The sequence below is a fragment of the Lithobates pipiens genome, unplaced genomic scaffold (genome assembly GCF_037356315.1).
Source record: "Lithobates pipiens isolate NorthernLeopardFrog02 unplaced genomic scaffold, aLitPip1_a1.2 Scaffold_27, whole genome shotgun sequence".
In the NCBI taxonomy this organism is placed as follows: Eukaryota; Metazoa; Chordata; class Amphibia; order Anura; family Ranidae; genus Lithobates; species Lithobates pipiens.
In genome coordinates, this window is record NW_027507788.1 from 109,640,155 (window position 1) to 109,653,367 (window position 13,213).

The 13,213-nt window shown below is 40.5% G+C and overlaps 1 protein-coding gene across 2 annotated transcripts in view; it reads right to left on the reverse strand.

Moving 5' to 3' along the window:
* Positions 1-13,213, reverse strand: part of GRIK4 (glutamate ionotropic receptor kainate type subunit 4) — a 799,826-nt gene that overhangs the window by 201,622 nt on the left and 584,991 nt on the right. For both annotated transcript variants that reach the window (XR_013263204.1, XM_077457367.1), the window contains exon 6: positions 2,261-2,439. Coding sequence is in view for 1 of the 2 variants with exons in the window: in XM_077457367.1 (XP_077313493.1) it covers positions 2,261-2,439 (179 nt within the window). In the remaining variant the exon portion in view is untranslated. The remainder of the gene's footprint in view (positions 1-2,260; positions 2,440-13,213) is intronic.

Here is a 13,213-nt window from a genome sequence, read left to right on the forward strand (position 1 = left end):
GGCCATGAAGCAGAAAGCTGTCATGGCCGGGTGCCCAGAGTAGCAATGCAGGTGCCGGCGGAGAGGAGCGACGCTCTGTTTGGCAAGTCAGCAACTACACTACACTTTTTGTAGCTAATAAACTAATAGACTAATAAGCTAATAAACATAAAAAGCCTGGAACTTTAACAATGCATAGGCAAGAAACATATTAGGTTAACAAATGCCTCCCTTTTTTTACACTTGCAGCTTGTTTGTCACACGGCAGATGTGTGCCTGCTACCCATGCTTGGCGTGCCATTAACATTTAATTGAGCTGCAAGTGCGATGCACGTTTGTTTTCAAAACACGCATCAAAGTGCATGTTTTCTGTGCAGTTTGCCCTGTGTTCGGAAATACACAGATGTGAATGGAGCTTCATGTAAACACACCACTTTCAGGCCCCATTTAGCCCTTGTACACACGGTCAGAGATTCCGACGGAATGTGTCCTATCGGACCGTTTTGTCGGATAATCCGACTGTGTGTGGTCTCCATCGGACTGTTTCCGTTGGAATATCCAACGGACCAAGTTTTCCAACTTGTCCGTAAAATTTTCCGACAAAATACTCCGACGGACAAAGTGCCACGCATGCTCAGATCAAATTCCTAGACCAAAGCTATTGACTACTAGCCTGAACGTAGTCCCGTCTTAACGAAATAACATCATCACGTTATGTACAATCGGATTTTCCGACAACTTTGTCCGACCGTGTGTATGCAACAGTCCGACAAAATCCGTCGGACAAAATCCAACGGATTTGGTTGTCAGAATGTCCGACTGTGTGTACAAGGGCATACACCTAGCGTAGTGGGAGCGCACTTTTTTTTGGCTTAATTTTCCTGAAACATGCACAGGGCAACCCATTGATTTCAATGGGTTGCCCTTCACGTGGCAAAGTAGCTCATGGGACATTTTGTTGTGTTGCTGTTTGCACATTTTTTGCTGTGTTTAACACTAATTTTTTCACATGGCAAAATATGAGCTTGCTTCTGCATTTGAGCTGTCATCAAAAATTAATGGGCAAAAGTGTGACTAATTCATTTAGGCCCCATGGACATGGGACACTGCTAAACGTATGTTTAGAGGCAGTTGGATGCTTTTTTCAACTGCCCCTGAACTCATTCAATGTTATCCTAAGTGACCATATACACAGTCTCGTTTATTGCTGTTTTTAGGTAGTTGCGTTTAACAGCGTTTCTTTGAGAGCAAAAAAATGGGTTCAGACGCCGAAGTTTCTGATGGTTCAGGCGCTAAATACGACTAAATACGGTTTCGTTTATAGGAGTTTTTTGTTTTTGCCCATTTAATAAAAAAAACGCTTCTAAACGCAAACACGCATGTAAACGCAGCAAAACTGACATTTTACACGTGGGGTACTATCTGCCAAGCTAAATCGTTCAGGAGAGGTTGTAAAAACGTCCCGTGTACATGAAGCCTTAGGTGTATAAAGGTGGCCATACACTATACAATCTGGTTGTACAATCTCTGTATGATCTCCTTTAGATTTACCAAAACTATAGAATAGGAGGGCGCATTATTTATCCATTCACTCTATATCCAGACAGGCAGGCCCTTGTATTACACAGTTGATGGTAGATCTAAAGAAGATTGTACAATCAGATTGTACAGTGTATGGTGAGCATTACAGGCTTTCGGGGACACACACTTCTCTTTTTAATACTACAACTCTGCTCCACATAGGCGGTTATCTGATTGCTCAGCTCCTGCACACTCTGCCAAATAAATGCTCTATGCAAGACGACAGTAAGGTAGAAAATAAATTAATGGCTGTATAGTGATCACTGACTGCACTGGAAAAGCATGAACCTACAGTGGTGGGTGGGAGCGATCTCATGGAAGGAGAGGGGAGGTACAGGATGTGTTAATGAGGTCAGCTAGTCAACTCCTTCCTGTATCTTAATATATCTTAATGGTTTTCACACCCTAAGGGCTGTCCAGAAAGTAATGGAGAAGTATTTTATACAACAAATTGAAGGCTGAAGCAAAGCCTGGCCTAGGACAGATAGAAAGAAAGCTTTTTTTCCTGTAAAAGGGGTACATTACTGCTATATTGGTACATAGGGAGCCTGGAGTTTGGAAATAATAAAAAAGTGAACTTAGCCTTTAATGTTCCTATGACAATGATAGATTCATGGATGGACAAAAAAAACCAGACATATTGTACAGCTCTGTGTAAATTGGGGCATTGTGAAACTTTAAAATGTTGTAATTTGCACACCTTCATTAATATTGTGTGGGACATTGATGCATTAGCATGAATAATGATAGTGCTGGTCTTGTCATCACGAATTTCTTTTAAGAGTGGCGTTGGGTCCCAACTGTCATCAAGCATCCTGACTGAAAGACAGTCCTTGGAAATCAGAAACTGGCGCAGGAGCTTCTCCAGGTTCAGAAGACCTAAGGAAACATAGATGGTCATTTTCAAAGTAAAAAAAACAAGTCAACAAGTCAGTGGCCTACAAATCCTCCAGCAAAACAGAATACACAGTGAGCATCAGAGAATGCAACCAATTAAGTGAATAGTTTATAGCCTACAGTTGACAGCAAGCAAAATCTTATATATTTTACCCAAACTAATGTAAAAAATTATAATTACAAACAGCATATAATTACACAAAAAAAAGAATTATCCCATTTAATCTGACTTATGGTGAGTGTCTAGAAATCTTTGCTGTGCACACATGCCATTAGTGTTAATTAAAATCACTGCAGCCATCTACAGGTTCAAACTTATATCCTTTTCGGAAACGATGGCAGCCTTGGTTAGAACATTTCTTACCATTATCATTCAATGATATTGTTTTATGGCCATGGTAGATGATTTAAAGTCATGCTAACAATACTGGTTGGACTGTGACTTCTGGATCGACCCGGTGGACGCCTCTTTTCATTTATTTTACCTTTTTCACTCTTCACTCTTTACCTTATTCTTCCTCTCTCTACTCTGTCTGTCTTTATACCTTATGATTTAGCTATACCTTCGGTTACAAAGAAATCATTAGTAATGTAACATATTTCATTATATCAAGATTATTCAGGAAATCTTTATTTTTTTCATACTCTTACGTATTACAGAATATTTGAATGTGTTCATCACTATTGGTTTAGTTCATAATTGTTAACTAATTACTTAAATTTTTCACAGTGCTTTACCTCACGATCAATTCTCTAATTGTAAGCACATATGATTACTACATAAGTATTCTGAATTGTACAATACTCAATATTAATTTTATTGTACTCAATTGAACTCAATAAAGTATTTTTGACAAGGAAAGTTATATCCTAGATGCTCTGGTCCTCAATGGATGCCTGGGGTATCATTACTAACCAGAAATGCTATTATGGTGGATCAAATATAGTCTCGTAGTGATATCCTCAGTGTAAAATACTCTCTTTGCAGAGAATACTGTATATGCACAGAAACAACACAAGATAAAAGTTCAGGTGAAGTCACTCCACAAAAAGTACTAAAATTATAATTAGCATATTATTAAAAGCATGTACTGCAGTTCCACTGTAGCCTAAGCCAACAGATATCTTCTACCGTAGCAATGTAGAAAGCGTACACATCACATTGTTTCCATGACAGGTATAGGTTACTCTTCTCAGATTAATAGAAAGCTTATATGGCCGCTAAAAAAAAAATTGTGATTCTGAGTATTTTTGATGAAGACTACCTTGCTGCTGGCAAAATCACCTTTCTGTTACATGCTGTTTGACTCTGCCTAGTCTTATTTCAATGCTCATGGGAGTTGGATAACCTCATGAATTCTGCTGCTTCTGTTTGTAGTTATGTACCAAAGACCTTGAATGACTTGTTCTCTCTTAGCAGACATTGACAGAATGGAATGTTGTCATCATCATTCGTTTTTATCATATAATTTGATTGCAGGACTAACATTCATACATATTTTTGAAATTCTATATTCGTCTCCTTACATTTCAGTTAGTTCATGTAGGATGTGACCTGTCCCAACCTGGCTCCACTTTCTGGACACACCCTGAATATTGGAAATTGTACATTTCAGAAGTGTGGGATATTTGTGTTGACAATATTCTCAATGTGATACCCCCCCTTTATTTGGGGCGAGCAGGGTATTTTGGGGGGTTTTAATAGGATAGTACCATGTTTTTTTTGTTATAATTGTGTCCAATAAAACATCGTGAGGGCATATGGCTTAATTTATCTGTATTTTTTCTGTGATTATATTGATTTTTTACATTACTTTAACCACTTCAGCCCCAGAGGATTTGGCTGGCCAAAGACCAGAGCATTTTTTTGCGATTCGGCACTGTGTCGCTTTAACTGACAATTGTGCAGTCATGCGACGTGGCTCCCAAACAAAATAGACATTTTTCCCCCCACAAATAGAGCTTTCTTTTGGTGGCATTTGATCACCTCTGTAGTTTTTATTTTTTGCTCTGTAAACAAAAAAAGTGTGACAATTTTGAAAAAAAAGCAATATTTTTAACTTTTTGCTATAATAAATATCCCCCAAAAAATCCCAAAACATTTTTTTCCTCAGTTTAGGCCGATACGTATTCTTCTACATATTTTTGGTAAACAAAAAATCGCAATAAGCGTTTATTGATTGGTTTGCGCAAAAGTTATCGTGTCTACAAAACAGGGGATAGTTTTATTTTTTACTAGTAATGGCGGTGATCTGGGATTTTTATCATGACTGCGACATTATGGCGGACAGATCAGACAATTTTGACACATTTTTGGGACCAATCACATTTATACAGCGATCAGTTTGATTAAAACTGCGTTGATTACTGTGTAAATGTGACTGGCATTGAAGGGGTTAACACTAGGTGGCGCTGTAGGGGGTTAAGTGTGTCCTAGGGAGTGATTCTAACTGTGGGGGGAGAGACTGTGTGTGACACATCACTGATCGTGCTCCCAATCACAGGGAGCTATGATCAGTGACAGTGTCACTAGGCAAAACAGGGAGATGCTTGTTTACATTAGCGTCTCCCTGTTCTTCCTCTCCGTGAGATGATCGTGGGTATCCCCGTGGACATCGAGTCCACGGGACCCGCGATCCGACTCACGGAGTTCGCAGAGGGTGCGTGCCTGCTATGCAAGCCCTGGAGATCACGTAGTATAACGTGATATCGTGCAGCGGAGCCAACCTGCCGCAGTAAAACTGCGGCGGCTGGTCCGCAAGCGGTTAAGTAAAATATGTAAGATTTTGGTTGTGGTCCACTGCATGTTATAAGCAGTTTTCTCTTTTTCTGGCAACATTCATTTTAAAAACAGGCATCTAATTAACAAAGGTGAACAGAGCAAGAATCATATTTGTAGAGTATAAAGTGAAGAGTATAGAGTATAGTGAAGCAGTGCAGAGATTACTGAGGATGTGCAAAGTGCAGTTTTTTACCTTCATAATATGTGCATTGATCATGTAGTTTCATTGTGTCATTTTTTGCCCTGCACACACACACAGCCTATAGTAGAGTAAATTGTTATATACCGGAGTCAAACATTTCGGTTTGTGTTCAACCGTAAGGCATATGGCATGGCAGGGTACTGCATAGGTTAATGCACATATGTCAAATGTGTGGCCCTTGCAGCCAGTTTTGCAGCTAGAACATGGCACAACCCCATTCTGCCACCTCCAACTCTCCCTGTTGTCACTTGTAAACACAGAAGCCTTCTGTGTTAACAAGGGACAGCTTTGCTCTCAGTGGCTCCTGGAACTAACAGATCCCTGCATGCACTCACGGCAGGGACAGATCTCCAGAATCTGAGAGAGAATGATATCCAGGTAAGGCAATGCCGGGCCGCCTACGCAGGGAGGTACTAGAGCCAGGCCACGTAGGAGATGTTTGGGGGGGTGGAGGTTGTGGTTGCACACTGTGCATAGTGCACCTCTAAACCCTACACTCTATACACAGCACACCCCTGAACTCTGCACCCTGTACATAATGCACTCCTCAACTCTGCACATAGCACATTCCAGATACACCCGGGCCTCTGAAGGCAAGCATACTGTTGATATGGCCCATGATGAAATTGAGTTGGACAAACCTGGGTTATTGAATGACCTTGGTCTGTAGTCTAAGAAGTGACACTTCCTGTAAAGAATCTACATATTCCACAATCCCTTGGTCTCCCAGTCTAGCACTGGTACAGGTAAAATAATTATCTGACAGCCACAAACCAGTAGAGCATTCACAGAGAGATCACCATGCTGGAAGAGATTTTTTTTTTATCACATTAGCTCTCCCACATTTGTATTGCAACACAAAAAAATGGTAAAGCATAGAATGAACACTGTGATCAAGAATAAGCACTTTCCTGAATAGGGACAAACTAGGTGAGTAAATGCATAGGCAGGGGGGATCAATGACCTATGGCACTACAAACTGTAGCCACAGCATGCGTGTGAGCCAAACAAACAACACAGGAAACATAATTGCACCAATACCTAGTTAAAACAACTAAAATATTTGAAACTGTACAATATCTTTAAAAAAAACTGGTGAAATAAGGTAATCAGAGAAAGTAAAGACTTTGCCTTAGTCCTTTTTTGAACAGAATGAAACAAAGAATCTAATGGCCACAATGGACATTTACATTTCAGTTAGCAGTGGTCAAGTCTGTTGAAATAAGAGTTACTCTTGGTTGCTGTAATTTGCACATTCTCTTTGCTCTTGTTTGCTAATCTGCACCCACTGTGTCACCTTAAAACAAATAGATTTTATAGCACAGAATGACTGGCAAAAACTGCAGTCCCATCCATAAATGCTGTCAACGTTATTTTTTTTTTAGCTAGAGTGAGGGTTTTGAAAAAACAGAAAAGACTAAAGACACCAATGTCTTCTAAAATACAGATACCCAACAAAAACAGAAACTGAAACACACACAGTTGAAAAGAAGGACAACTTCCCACTCAACTCTTACATTAATACAAAAAAACACTTATCATTGTTTTATCATTGATCATGATTTTTTGCTCTTACTGTACCCTTTTATTTCTTTCTTATAGTAACACATTTAACAAAAACATTTGTTGTTTTTAACATCATAAAATAGCTTTAAATGATACCAAAATTGGCAGAAATATGTAAGATGACATTTGCCTTATGAAAATGTCTGTTCCCTGGCAGTTTATGCTAATTAATTGACTTTAGTGCTTTCTGAGTCAATGACATAGAAAAAGTATAGAGGTCAAGCATTCTGACATTTCATTGGCTTTCCTTCCTTTATGTAAGTGCCATATTAGTGAATCAAAGCATAACTCCAGGAAATTTGAAAATGATCAACTCCTCATTTAGTCCAGAGGGAAGGAGAAACACTTTAAAGCGGAGTTCTACCCAAAAGTGGAACTTCCGCTCATTTGTGTCCTTCCCCCTCCGGTGCCACATTTGGCATCTTTCGGGGGGAGCGAATACCTATTTTTGACAGGTACCCTATCCCCACTTCAGGGATACTGGGCCAAGGCACATTACGTCAGCAGCTCGACTCCCTCCTCCTTCTTCCCCTGCTGCCAGGCCAGTAGGAGAGCGCAGGACTTTATTGGTGTCAGCGTCCAAAGTTTTTGGGTATCTAAACGTAAGGAGGAAAAAAGTGCATAAATATAAATAAATTAATGAAAAACAAGCTAGCTGCACACCCCTAAGTATTCTAGAGAGAATAAAAAGAAGAGTTCCCCTTGGGGTTTTCAGGCAGCAACAAGAAGCAGAGATAAATCCGTAAAAAGTTATATTTATTTTATTGATACAACGGCTTATTTGCCATCATAGATTAAAAATACAGGCTCTGGTATATAATATTATAGCATATCAGTGGATAAACAGTATATGCAGCATTTAATACAAAATAGGTTACAGGAAAAATTTACAAGTACAGCACTTTTTCAAAAGTTGCAAAATAGCACCCAGGCTGCCCCAATGCATTTCAGGGAGTCAGGGTCTTCTACAGGGGGTAAAAAGCAACAAAGCCCTGGCGAGAGGAGTAGTTATATTGTATATTCTGCAGGTAATCAAAGAAAAAAGACTTTCAATATAATAGGTTTTAACCAAAAAATGTATGTAATATCAAAACTTATTTCGATAATATTTACCAGTTCCACCGAACCAATGCTTTTCAACCAGAGACTTCTAATAAAATCTGAAAAACGGAACAGTGCCTTCCCTCAAAGGGTCATCCTGGATCCGCTGCCCCACTATTTTGACCCACCTCAGCCACCCACCAAGATGGACACAGGAGGGGGGGGACAAAAGAAGGGGAGAAAAAAGTCGGAACACGACTTCACGGGGGCATCAAACACTAGCTTACAAGAATTGACAGTGTCTGGAGTTTCCCCAGGGTGATCAGAGGAACAGAGGAGGAGGTTCTTAGCACACCCAAGGTGGCCACACCTAAAAATAATGAAATACAATATGATATGGAGCAAATACATCACTAAAAAAATGTATATTATAACTAGTTATTTGACTGGAGTATTGCGTATATTGTGCTAATCTACAAAAGCATAGATAAGTGGGAATAGTGAAATGAGAGGGGAATGCCACTTTGTTTCCCAAGTAATGTTTAAACAAATAATAAACAGGTGTGATAATCCATATTGTGACAATCAGTATTGTGCTGAATAATGTGAATGTAGTTCAAAAATGATAACAATAATAATAATAGTAATAATAATAATAAACTAGTGATGCAAATGAACCAAATATGTGACTGTGTATAAGAGAAAGGAAATACAAAAAAAAAAAAAACCCCATAAATGTGTGTATTGAATCAATAACCCCATAAACATGTGGTGATGCCTAAAAAAGTGATAGTATGAATAGTGATAAAAAATATTAAGAAAGTCAGTGAATAATAATGTATTACCTGCGTATTGTATCTGCCGCACTTATATTGTGGTCTGCAGATGATTAAAATAGCCCCTTAAAACGAATAGCGAAAAGCCCCCAGTGCCTCAACAGCCCTAAAGCTAAATCAAAAGTGATAAAGTTACCAAACTTCATATTATATCAATAAAAAGAGATGCAGCGAAAAGGGAGATATCTCTCTTCAGCATACTCCATACCTGTTTCAATGATCTGTTTGAGTGGTGTTCCAGGACTCAAATGAAAAGGTCCTGGCTACTACACCTTATTTATAGCACTTACTTGTTTGTTAGATTAGATACAGGTGGGATTCTCCTCCTATTTATGGGTGTGTCAGCTCTCCACCCATCTGCTGCTCTCAACCATCAGAGCCATATTTATGGCTCCTGTCAATTCCTCAGCGTTCCGGAAGGCACATAATGCCCCGGAATTCCCCTCGTCTCCGACGCAACCCGCGTGACATCACGATGATGCGCGTGTGCCTGCGCAGTGCAAGACCCCCCATAGGACCCGGGAAGAGCCCGCGCAGGCGCACTGCGCAGACCGCGACATCCGGCGGCGATCACGGAATGCCGCCGGCACAGGATTTACCACCCCCAGCCCAACCCAGCCTAGGGAGATCGGGGACGGGAAGCAATAAAAGAGTGCTCCAACGTCCCCTCCCCGTGCCGGGAAGCCAGCGAAACCCCCGACATGGTCCAACCCCATTTAGAACAACAGATCCAAGGGGAATTGCATAAAGTGACAGTACATCAATAATACAATATAGCTATCGCTAGTGATACATAGTATTGTCGGAATAATAAATACCACCATTATTGTTTCACTGCTTAATGCTATGGTATGGATTAATAATAATTCAGTTACGATCCTGGGAGAGAGGGGAACGAAGGGTAGGAGGGAAGGGAGGGGAGAAGGGGAAAGGGAAAGCAGAGAGACAGTGACTGAACCCACACTGTAACAATAGTGGGATTTATTTTATATTTCTTTGCCCTCACTGGCATTTATCAACTGATTTACTACATTAACTCGTTTTGCCTGAAGTATAACCTTTTAGAAAAGGTGCAAACGAGATTGCCTCATTGAGGCCCGGATATTGTGTGGCCTGAAGTGAATGTATCCACTTTTGTTCAATTTGTAGCAATGTCTTGTTCCAATCACCGCCTCGTTTGGGAATGTGTACCCTATCTAAGGCGGCAAAGAGAATTTTTGGCATAATATAATCGTGATATGTGACCGCATGTCTGCCAAGGGGAAGGTAGATGTTGCCAATTTGCATACTATATGCGTGTTTCGAAATTCTACACCAGAATTTTTGTTTGGTCTTTCCTACATAGTAGGCCCCACACTCACAAGTCATCAAATATACGACTCCACAGGTCTGACAGTTGACAAAATGTTTAGGTCGATAAATTCGGCCATTAGGTAACTTAAATGTTCTATCTTTTCTTATTAGTGGACAGTGTGCACAACTGCCACATGGAAAGGTGCCCAAAGCTGTGCAATGTTTTTTATTAGTCGAATCTGTAAACTCACTCCTTACCAGCCTGTCCTTTAGGGACGTGGCTCGTTTAAACATGATTAAGGGAAAAGGAGACACAAAATGCCTCACTGTCTCATCATCTCTTAGAATAGACCAATGTCTCTTAATTATGGTATTGATCTCTTTATGCTGTACAGAAAACGTGTTATAATGCGTGTCTTCTAATCTTTTTGATTTTTACCACTTATGGAAGATTTTAATAGTAAGGAATCTCTGGTTTGCCCAATAGTTGAATTATACGCCCGACGAAGGCATTTGCGACTATAGCCGCGAGCGAGTAGACGACTTTGAAGATTGTCAGCCTCACTTTTAAACGATACCTCACTGGAACAATTCCTTCTCAAGCGAAGGTATTGTCCATACGGTATAGAGTTTATTAGGGGGCGAGGGTGAAAGCTATCTGCATGTAATATAGTGTTGCCAGCAGTGGTTTTTCTGTACAAAGTGGTAGAAAGATTTCCTGACGAGTCCAATTCAATCTTGACATCCAAGAATGTCACAGATTTGACATCATAGTTTAAAGTAAATTTTAAATTAAACTTGTTGATATTGAGTAAATCAAAAAACTCAAAAAGAGTTTCCCTTGAGCCGCTCCAAACGATAAAGATGTCATCGATGTACCTGAGCCAGATAAACACCTGGCCCAGGTACCCGACGAGGCCCTCATCGCTGGAGAGAGATTTTTCCCACTCCCCCAGGTACAGATTGGCGTAGGATGGGGCACAACATGTCCCCATCGCTACGCCCTGCACCTGGAGGAAGTGGGAACCATCAAAGGAAAAATAGTTGTTATTTAAAATGTAGTCTAGGCCCTTCAAAATAAATGTATTGAATGACCCATCCTGATACCCATCCTGATTCCCAAAGTACACAAGGGTTTGGGCGATCTTACGGGACGCCCTATAGTGTCTGGCAACGGAAGTATTTCCGAAAATCTGAGCAGCGTTATAGATGCATATCTGCAACCGTATGTAAGAGCCTTACCATCCTTTGTTAAGGACACTATTCACTTTCTGCAAATAATCAAAACACTCAAACTACCGGCTCAGGTACTCCTTGTTACCATTGATGTGGAATCGTTATACTGTTCCATCCCGCACAGTATGGGCCTTTCTTCCATTCATGATGTTTTGAGTCGCAATCCTTATCAGGATGGGTCATTCAATACATTTATTTTGAAGGGCCTAGACAACATTTTAAATAACAACTATTTTTTCTTTGATGGTTCCTACTTCCTCTAGGTGCAGGGCGTAGCGATGGGGACATGTTGTGCCCCATCCTACGCCAATCTGTACCTGGGGGAGTGGGAAAGATCTCTCTCCAGCGATGAGGGCCTCGTCGGGTACCTGGGCCAGGTGTTTATCTGGCTCAGGTACATCGATGACGTCTTTATCGTTTGGAGCGGCTCAAGTGAAACTCTTTTTGAGTTTTTTGATTTACTCAATATCAACAAGTTTAATTTAAAATTTACTTTAAACTATGATGTCAAATCTGTGACATTCTTGGATGTCAAGATTGAATTGGACTCGTCAGGAAATCTTTCTACCACTTTGTACAGAAAAACCACTGCTGGCAACACTATATTACACGCAGATAGCTTTCACCCTCGCCCCCTAATAAACTCTATACCGTATGGACAATACCTTCGCTTGAGAAGGAATTGTTCCAGTGAGGTATCGTTTAAAAGTGAGGCTGACAATCTTCAAAGTCGTCTACTCGCTCGTGGCTATAGTCGCAAATGCCTTAGTTGGGCGTATAATTCAACTATTGGGCAAACCAGAGATTCCTTACTATTAAAATCTTCCATAAGTGATAAAAATCAAAAAGATGAGAAGACACGCATTATAACACATTTTTCTGTACAGCATAAAGAGATCAATACCATAATTAAGAGACATTGGTCTATTCTAAGAGATGATGAGACAGTGAGGCATTTTGTGTCTCCTTTTCCCTTAATAACGTTTAAACGAGCCACGTCCCTAAAGGACAGGCTGGTAAGGAGTGAGTTTACAGATTCGACTAATAAAAAACATTGCACAACTTTGGGCACCTTTCCATGTGGCAGTTTTGCACACTGTCCACTAATAAGAAAAGATAGAACATTTAAGTTACCTAATGGCCGAATTTATCGACCTAAACATTTTGTCAACTGTCAGACCTGTGGAGTCGTATATTTGATGACTTGTGAGTGTGGGGCCTACTATGTAGGAAAGACCAAACAAACATTCTGGTGTAGAATTTCGAAACACGCATATAGTATGCAAATTGGCAACATCTACCTTCCTCTTGGCAGACATGCGGTCACATATCACGATTATATTATAGAGGTCGACCGATATGGGTTTTTCTCTGGCCGATGCCGATATTTAGAAATCATGGCGGCCGATGGCCGATATATGATGCCGATTTTTTTTGGGCCGATATGTTAGGCCCATTTTTTTTTTTTTTTTTCCCCCTTCATCTCATAAAACCTAACAGACACCTTTCCCACTGGGGCGTTTTTTAGGCGCTTTTGGGCTAAAAATAGTGCCTGTAAAGTGCCTGCAAAACGGCTCCCCTGCAGTCTGTGTGAAAGACAGAGTGCTTTCACACTGAGGCGATGCAAGCAGCACATTTGGAGTGGTGTATACCGCTTCTCCACCACTCCTGCCCATTGATATTAATGGGCACTACTGCCCAAGCGCATGCAATGTGATTTGGCAGCGGTGCTTCACGGGCGCATTTAACCTCTTCTTCGGCCGCTAGCTAGGATTATATGCGCCCCACTAGCAGCCGAAT